Source organism: Vigna unguiculata, chromosome 4 (genome assembly GCF_004118075.2).
Source record: "Vigna unguiculata cultivar IT97K-499-35 chromosome 4, ASM411807v1, whole genome shotgun sequence".
Lineage (NCBI taxonomy): Eukaryota > Viridiplantae > Streptophyta > Magnoliopsida > Fabales > Fabaceae > Vigna > Vigna unguiculata.
In genome coordinates, this window is record NC_040282.1 from 39,111,780 (window position 1) to 39,121,216 (window position 9,437).

Below are 9,437 nucleotides of genomic sequence, written 5' to 3' on the forward strand. Positions count from 1 at the left end.
ATAGTGATAATAATATTTATTATATTATGCATATGAAAATGAGGTTATGATAATAAAAAATAACAAAATTATTATGATTATAAAATTATTATGATTACAAAATTTAATATCAATAATTTATATAATTCTATTAATAATTTTTATTTATTTTATAAGTAATTTTATGATTAAAAATAATTAAATCTAGAAAAACAGTAATTGAAGAAAAAATCATTAAATATAAACAAACAAATTAAATATAATAAAACAGTAAAATTGATGAAAAAATTATTTCAATTTGAAAAGTTTTCATTTAAATGATAAATTTAGAATATATATGTGAGGACTGAAATTATTATTGAATTTTTTGAGAGAAAATCACTAAAATGACTTCTTCAGTTTTACTCAATTTAAAATTTAAATTCATAACAATTCCTTATATATAGATATTAACATGTATATTAGATTTAAATTTGATATGTGTATTTATATGAATAATTCTTTATATTTAGACATAGACATTAGTGTATATATTAGTTTTAAATTTGATATGTACGCATTTATATGATTGATTTGCTTACATCTGATATCATCTGAACCGTTAAATGATAACAGTATTACCATGCGCAATGACATGTTTAACAAAATAAAAGCTTGTAATGTGCTCAACCAGAAATCAAAATTTCACAAATTGAGAATTAAAGAGAACCAAATAATATCTCGACTTAATTTAAAAATTAAATTCTCTACAAAAAAGGGGACATGTTTACTTGTTCGATTTCTCAAATTTCAAATGAATCTTATATCATCCATAATTTATAAATTATTTATCCTAACTTTTGTAAACCATATAATACCACATATTTAAATATTCTAAAAAATCAAAGTTGTTATAACAAACATTTAACTTTATTTCATAAATTTCATACTCGATCATAGATTAATACTTGAAGCATTATCACTTGTTCAAAATATTTGTTTTCCTTAAACAACTACGTTTATATTGCAATATCACTTCACTTGCTCCTATGGTAGATTTAGTTAAGCAACATTGATTAACCAACAACAACAATTTTTATGTGCATCTACATAGAAAATTTTACATCCAAAGTATGGGTGATTTATGCTTTCTATCATTTCTCTGTCATATCGATGAGGATCATTGAACCTCATCTGATTACTTTCTTGTTGGCTAAGCATGAAACAAATCAATGATTTTTTTCACAGATTATATAAGATACTTCGAGGGTTCATTACAAGTTTAATTTCATAACGAACGCTGTTAGGAAAATTGTACAGAGATACAATGTGAAGTCAAAAAGGGTGAAAAGTTACGAGGCAGAGATGATACAGTGTGTGATTGCCTTTCCACCATCACACACTGCTTAAAAATTGACCTCAACAAAACTTGTATGAATTAAAAAAGAATAAGAAATGCATCATCTCCAAAATGGAGTACAACACAGTGTTTGGAAACAACCATTAGAACAAGAAATTTTTTATGTTTGCCTTTTGAAACTCAAATCAACATCTCCATCAATCTGCAAACACAGAAACCGTATTTGTACATTAACACATTAAGGTGTTAGCCAGCCAAAGCAAAAAAAAGGAGACTTACTGTTTTGGAAAGTTCTTTGGCTTTTTCATCATCGAAACCCAGAGAAGCCAAAATTATTTGACCTGCTGATTCTTTTTGTGACCAAATTCCTAGAAGCATATGTGTCACGTTTATTTCTCCTCCTTCACCTACATTTTATAACATAATTTCAGTAAATACACAAGAAATTGAGTGAGATCATAAGAGAGCAAGATCAACACTGTAGAAATGCAACATCACAAGGTCATATTGTAGATACATTAGGCAAGCAAAACTGGACAAGGATGAGGCACAAAGTTATACAACCATTAAGGTTAATCATGTTTTTAGTCCCTAAACAGTTTGCAAATTCATTTAAAATTAATTTTCATATTTCAGCATCTTTCTATATCAAAAGAGGCACAGCTTCATTCTACTTGGCAACGCAAATGCACCAATGGATTCATTACATGCAATAAGTAACTAACAAATGGAAATGTTTGAAAAACGAAAATCCCAAATGGAACAATGAATCTAGCTTATGATCATTTGTAAAAACCATGCTTACCTGATTTCAGTTTCTCCTGAATAGCCCATTCAAGGGCTAACTGGGCTGGTTCAGTCAGAGGAGGATGTTCAGGGCTGAAATAATACAAGTCAGATTTGCCAAGTAGATTTAAAGTTTCTTCACGTACTTTGAAAAGTGTAATTCCATTAGCTCTTAAGAATTTAGCAGCTCTACTTGTTCCTGAAAGAAAAAACAAAAATGATTATGATGGACCAATACATTCATCAGGCCAATGCATCGGTGCCAAGGTTTAAGGTATCTGTAAAGTGTCAGCAATTAAGAATAAAAGAGTGCTTAATATACATATAAAGAGTACTTAGAAGTTAGAACTTTTGCTTATTGGTACAGCTAATAATCCCTTGTTATGAATTCTCGAGTTACACATACATAAAATATATAACTTATGTGATTTATTCCATGAAATCATATTCAGGATTTGATATTTAATTACCACTTTATTAAAAAACATGCAATGTTGGTAGAAGCAAATCTCACTCTCACTATTTGTATATACATTTGGTTTATATATAATAATGATTTTGTGAATTGTATATTTTCATAAATATATACTTTGAACACATGCTAACATATTGTATCCTATCTTCTTTAAGATTAGACGAATAGTCATACGACATGTATTGGATATTTGTATTGTATCCGTGCATCATAAGGGTATACAAAAGGCACAAAGCCAGAGCAACATTTAAATTGATTAAGTGCTCAAGAAGGCAAAATACCTTTAGGAATTCAAATGGCAGGATCTAGTGCCAAACTTATTTCAACTACAAGAAACGAAGTAGATTCTAGTGCCAAACTTTGAAAGGCAAATTTGGTTTAGGTTTCACAGCATCTGAAGTTATAATGACAGACAACCATGAATATGAAACATAGAGGGAGAAGCCACAAGTAAATGATTATCTTCAATGAAAACTTGAGTATGTCTAGAGATATATTATTGTTGAACCCATAACTCATTTGGAAGGATAAAACAGAAAAATAAATTCTAACCCCCAATGACTATTCAAAAAAGATAATTTGCATCTTTACTGATACCCATGCAACACAATGCTTAACTTTCTTCATAAGCACTAAAGAGAAAAAGAAATTAAGAAGTAAAATAAATTCTCTTGTAAGTTAAATCAACTTATGCACTAAACATTTATAAAAAAAAATCACTTAACCTCTCTTGTAAAGTTGAATACAGCTTTACAAAAACAACTTAATTTTCATTTTACCATCTTATTTTTTGTCACCTATGTAAGTGTGAAAAGATTTAGGCTTAAATCCGCTTGTTTATCTCCGTAGTTTCTTCTATGTGCAATCTTGGTCCTAACAAAAAACTAAGAGCACATTTGGTACTCCGAAAAATTCAACAATTTTGGTCTAACATTAATATATCATCTCATTGCTAAAAGAAAATGCTGAAGTGTTTCCAGTGATAACATATGCGAGAGTTTATTCTGTTTTTGTGTGATAACAAATCTTATCATTAAAGATATAACATTGCTAACACACATATGACAACTTATTAGCAGTGAACTAAACGTGCAATTAAACGTTTATGGGGTCCAAAATTGCAGCTGTAGGAGCCAAAATTTATCTAAACAAAATGCATTCAAAGATAGAAGCACTAGTTTTCATGGCTATAACTGAAATTGAAAAACACCAATTGCAACAAACCTTCAACCAAAATCCCCATCAGAATAGCCTCGGTTCCCGTGTTGGGAAACTTGATCTTCCTCGCCTCCAATTCTGCCATTGCATACGATTTTATAGCCCTCGCCGACCACCTGAACCAAACACAACCCTCAACACACATAAACACACACAACCAATTACCACACTGGTAAACGCCAACAAAAGCAGCAGCAGCAGCAGCAACAACAACAACAACAACAAACTCACTTTGGGGTTTTCTCTGGCGCGTCAGAAAGGGGTTTCCTGCAAACAAAAAAAAAGGTGGAAACTTTCAGCAGTGCGAGACGACCCAGAAGGAAATTCGAGAGACCCATCAGCGTGGGAAGGTTTCAGGGGCGTTGGCAGAGAGAGAAACTTACGGGGAGGGGAGGCTAAACGACACCGTTGCTGACGTGGCACGGCAATTGGTATTGGGGAGGGAACATGATGATGAGGTGGCGCGTTGGAGGGTGATCCTGGTGCCGAAGAGAGAGGTTGGAGGAAGAGTGCAGTGGTTGGAGTTGGAATGAGGTGTGGAGTGAGGGAAGAGTTTGGGTAAGGATGGAGAAAGTGTGGGGATGGAAGCCATTGGAAAGAGAGAGTGAGGTTTTGGGAAGAGTGGGTAAAGAAGAGAGGTTTTTTCTTTGTTCACTTCGGTGAAAATTATTGGGAGAGAAAGGGTTATCGTGTTTGCTTATGCTATTTTGAAAAACAATATCCTAAGTTTATGATTCTTAAATTCTTAAATGGGGGACGAAAAACCTTAACAATTTTAAGTTTCATAGATAATTTGTGTTTAATTAATCATATGTTATCCATTCTTCTATTTTTATAATACGTGTCATGTTAATATCTATTTTTAAAAGATGTCAATTGAGTTCCAATTGAATATCAATATGACATATTGAAACAAGAGTAAATATCATTCGACTAATTAAATTTTCTTCTTTTTGTAAGGTGTAACTATAAAAAATAAGAAATTTATTAGTGTATGTTATTGTTTTCTAAATTGTGTTTATTAAAGTTAATTTTAATGGCGAATATATGTTCTTTTAAAAATTATTGGATATTTAAATGATAATATTAAGTATTTTAGTTGGTGGAATGCTCACATAAATAATCAAGTTTGCTATCATATGTATGAAGAATTAAGATGTCTCTCTAATAATTATGTTGTAGAATATGATATTCGTAAATGTATGTTTCATAATGACATTTTTAGAGCACCTAAAATACACATTTTACATTCTTTATTATTGTTTCTTATTTTTCAGAAAATAATCTTACTTACCATTTCCATGAATTTAATCAATCCAATATATGCTTGAAAGTACAAAATGACAATGGAGCAATTTAAATTCACATTTGATCACATTATTTATCGTAGTTTCTTTTAATCAATATCAAAATGAGATTAAAGTACCATAAATACACAAATCACATTCAATGAACACATTTATATCAACATGCAACCTCGAACATATATGTTATATATACAAAAGTCTTATGGTATGGTTGATTCAAGAATAATTATATGTTTTCTGTGACCAAGCCAAAATAAACAAAATAGCAATATTTTGGTGGAATTGATCAATAATCATGTGATAAAACATGGGATGGGTTGCATTATTATTAAACCACATGTTTTGACGATTAGATTATTTAGTACAAAAAAATAGTGCCTTCTTATAAATTATATATTTTGACTTTGTAGTAAATTATGAATTTAACATATAGTAGTGAAATGGTTTAAATAATAAAAAAAATTGTTTGGTTTTTTCAATTCAATCTTAATTTTTCTTCTAATAAGGTCTCAATTTGTGTCGATTTTACTCAACATAATCATTTTTACAAACGTGATTTCAATAATAAACGACAATGAATTTTGTATGATATATATTAGTTTTTGGTTTTTCTAATTTAAAAAATATGTTTACATGTCAAGTCAGTATCGTGTCGCGTGATACTAGTTGTTCCACGTGTCATGGTCAGTGACATTTGTTAGTGTGAATGTCATGTGTTAGTGTCACTGTCTTATATTAAATTTGGTTCCATGTATTCATAATTTTTTTTTTCAATTCAATCTAAATTTTCTTAAAAAATGAGCAATTTTATTTTTTTCTAAATTGAGACCAAATTTAATTTTTATATAAATGTTATATATTTTTTATTAAAATATTCACAATTTAAGGTTAAACTTAAAATGAAAATTTTAAATGTGGGGACTAACACCATTGATTTCAAATTTTAAGAGGTTAAAAATCATATAAACTACTTAATATTTTATGTTATTTTAAAGTCAAAATCAATTAAATAGTCAAACGTAAAAATCAATAGAACATTTATATACAAATTAAATTTTGTCTCAATTTGAAAAGGGAAAAAATTGTGATTGAATTGAACAAAAAAAATAAATATAAGACATTTACATGCGACACCTAACATGTGGTACTGACATGTGTCATTAATCCTGACATGTGGCATTACTACTACCACATGGCACGATGTTGGCTTGACATATGAACATTTTCTAATTTAAAAAATGAATTGATATGTAGACATTTTTTAATTAAAAAAATGAATTGACATGAGACATACACTTTTCACTTGTCAATAATTATTTAAGCTTTATTAGAAAAAATGACATGAACAAAATTAACCAAAATTGGGACATTATTGAAAAAAAATGATTGAATTGACAAAATCAAATGAAAATAATAATTAAATGTATGTTTTAACCTATTAAAATTAAAGTGGTAGGTTTAACTTTTAAAAGAACAATTGATCATGGGATTGTTGAGATACATAGTTCATCTTACAACCAAAACTACAAAAAAAAAAAAATAGCTAAGTTAATTGTTCAATGACATTTGAACAACTAAACTACACCCTTGGATATAAATAATTAAGATAATTAATGTATCATATTAAATTATGTAAAACGAATTATTATAATAAGAGAAGATGAGACTAAGGATGGTCAAGGTGGGATGGAATGAGATCATGTCATATTTATTTTTAAGATAAAAATTCATCACCATCCTATAAAAAAAAAATTATTTCGGAGGTAGGCGTCCACCAACATTTGTGATCGAAGGAACGAGATAATTAAAGAAATAAAGAACGACATTAAAATTTTATCAGACTTATGATGACATAATTGCCCTTGTAAGTAGACAAATAGATTGTAATATCCTATTACTTTGTTTATCTAAAATAAGATTCGTTCATGTTTAGAAGGTAGTTAGTTTTTTATGATTTTATAACTGATCTTAGTGTATAACTCTTTTGTATTTGTCATGAACTTAAGACAATATAGGAAGACGAGATACAAACTTTGGAAAGATAATGTTATCCTAAGTTTTCTTTGAATTTAATTTACTTACAAAATATTTTAAATATTCACAAATTCAAAATCGCGTGAGAAATTTTGTCTTTAAGTATACAATTATGAAAAAAAATGGATATTAAATGTGAAATTGTTATTAGAATTTGAGTGTGACAATAACTCAAATAAACATATTTGCATTAAAAGAATTTCAAATTATTTTGTCTATTATTAGTATTATTGATTTAACTCGTTTCATTTATGGAGAAGTAGTATAATTATCAACTTTAGTGTTAACCGGTTTTGTCTTAACACCTAAAACATAACCCATCATAGACTTTTCACGAAGAAAATTTATTATAACATAACTCACAAGTCCTTGGATCGAAACCAGACTCGAATACCATGTTGAAAACAAAGAAATACATGAAAAAATGGGATTGTGTATTATTGATTGTCTATAAAGTGTTCCAGTGGATGTGTTATAAAGTACACACAAAACTAACTCTATGTATCACAAGTAAATGAGCCTACAATATGGATGTATACTAATATTTAGTTCACAAATCAATCGACAAATGTCTCTTAATTATTATATTTTCCTCAAATTGCTAAAATAAATAGTATTGTTACAAAAGTTGATACTAGCAAAATTAAGAGAATCTTTATGCTCAAATAGAATATATTAATAAAAAAGCAACATACACTAAAAAAGTTTGTTAGAGTGTAAATGTAAGTTGAAGTATAGTATTACATGAAAATAAGAAATTAATTAACATATAATTATGAAAATCTCACAATTTTTTTTCATAATTTAATTTTAGTTTAGGTTAAATATATTTTTATTCTTGAGACTTTAACGTGAGATTGAAATTTGTTTATGTTTTCAACTTTGATACAATTTGGTTTTTAAATTTGAAAAATGAATGGATATAATACTTGTAACCTAATTGTGATAAATGTTTTTGATGTGTAAAATATGTTTCGGGCTAGCGTTTGAGTTGTTTACATCGTTTGACATATCCTAATTCAAATATCAGATATAGTCTATAACGTAGTTTGACACGTAAAAAATATATTATATTAAGTTTTTAAGTTCAAAGACAAAAATGTATTAAAATATTAGATAAAAAACTATTTTCAAATAAAATTCAAATTTAGGCAATAAAAACATATTTAACTTCTTAACCTAAAATTGAGGTTATTTTTTAATATTGTTTATTCATGATTCATTAATTAGAAAACTCCTGATTGTTTTCTCTTTGGCTATAAAACAAATTTTGGATATATTTTATACCTTTTATGTCTTTTTTGCCTCACCAATATATAGAATAACCTGTCAGAGAGTTCACTTTGTGCATTTGAAGTGAAATTTAATTACTCCTTTATCCTTAGTTGGGAAAGTTATAAATTAATATCCGTTAACTTTTGAAAAAACATCTCAATTAAATTAAAAAAGAAATTATAACTGTTTGGTGTGATTTTTTTATCTTTTTCAAAATTTTTTGTTGTCCACATGGCAGGATAATATCTCAAGTGTAACTATTTTTTATTTCAATTTAATTTTTATATATGTCTCTTTTATTCCATTTAATTATTGTTTTATTGAAAATATATTATCCTTATCAAAATTAAGACTAAATTTATTATCAATATAAATGTTATACTAATAATTTTTAATAGAACATGGACTTTAACATATTAAATTATTTTATATTATTAATCCATGTTTTGTTAATCAATATTTTTTTTATAAGATGAAAAACAATTAAGTATAAATTGTGTATAACATATTTTTTAGATTCAAATTTATTAAAAAATCACGATTAACAAAACATATATTAATTATATACATTATTGTAATATATTGAAAAATCATTTTTAAAAAAGAATTATCAATATAAAATTTATATAAATAATAAATTTGATCTCAAATTTAAGACAAATAATATTATTATTTAAAAAAAAAACTAAATTAAATAAAAAAACATATACAAAATTAAATTGAAATAAGAAAAAATAGACACAATATCACACATGTAAAACAAATTATTCTAAAAAAGGTAATTAAAAAAAACAATCTTCTTTCTAAAAATTAGAAAACATTAACAAAAAATCACAAATTAACATATATCGCCATTTATAATTTAAAAAACAAAACTAACTGAAACAATTTTTTAAAAATTTTGGAAAACAAAAAATTAATTGGTTAACAACTTACAACTTTATAACCAAAATGTAGCTCAAAAGAGTAACTACATGTAACCAAAATGTAGCTCAAAAGTGAGTTACGATAATATAAGACTTTT

General features: G+C 27.2%; 1 protein-coding gene across 1 annotated transcript; it reads right to left on the bottom strand.

Annotated features, from left to right (window-relative positions):
- Window positions 1–1,212: 1,212 nt before the first annotated feature.
- LOC114181208 (ATP-dependent Clp protease ATP-binding subunit CLPT1, chloroplastic) lies at window positions 1,213–4,490 on the bottom strand. Its single transcript, XM_028067593.1, has 6 exons — window positions 4,181–4,490; window positions 4,029–4,064; window positions 3,804–3,913; window positions 2,124–2,303; window positions 1,598–1,725; window positions 1,213–1,520 (listed from the first exon to the last, which is right to left on the bottom strand). The coding sequence occupies exons 1-6, from the start codon at window positions 4,387–4,389 to the stop codon at window positions 1,479–1,481; spliced, it is 705 nt and encodes a 234-aa protein (XP_027923394.1). The 5' UTR covers window positions 4,390–4,490; the 3' UTR covers window positions 1,213–1,478.
- Between the last annotated feature and the right edge of the window lie 4,947 nt (window positions 4,491–9,437).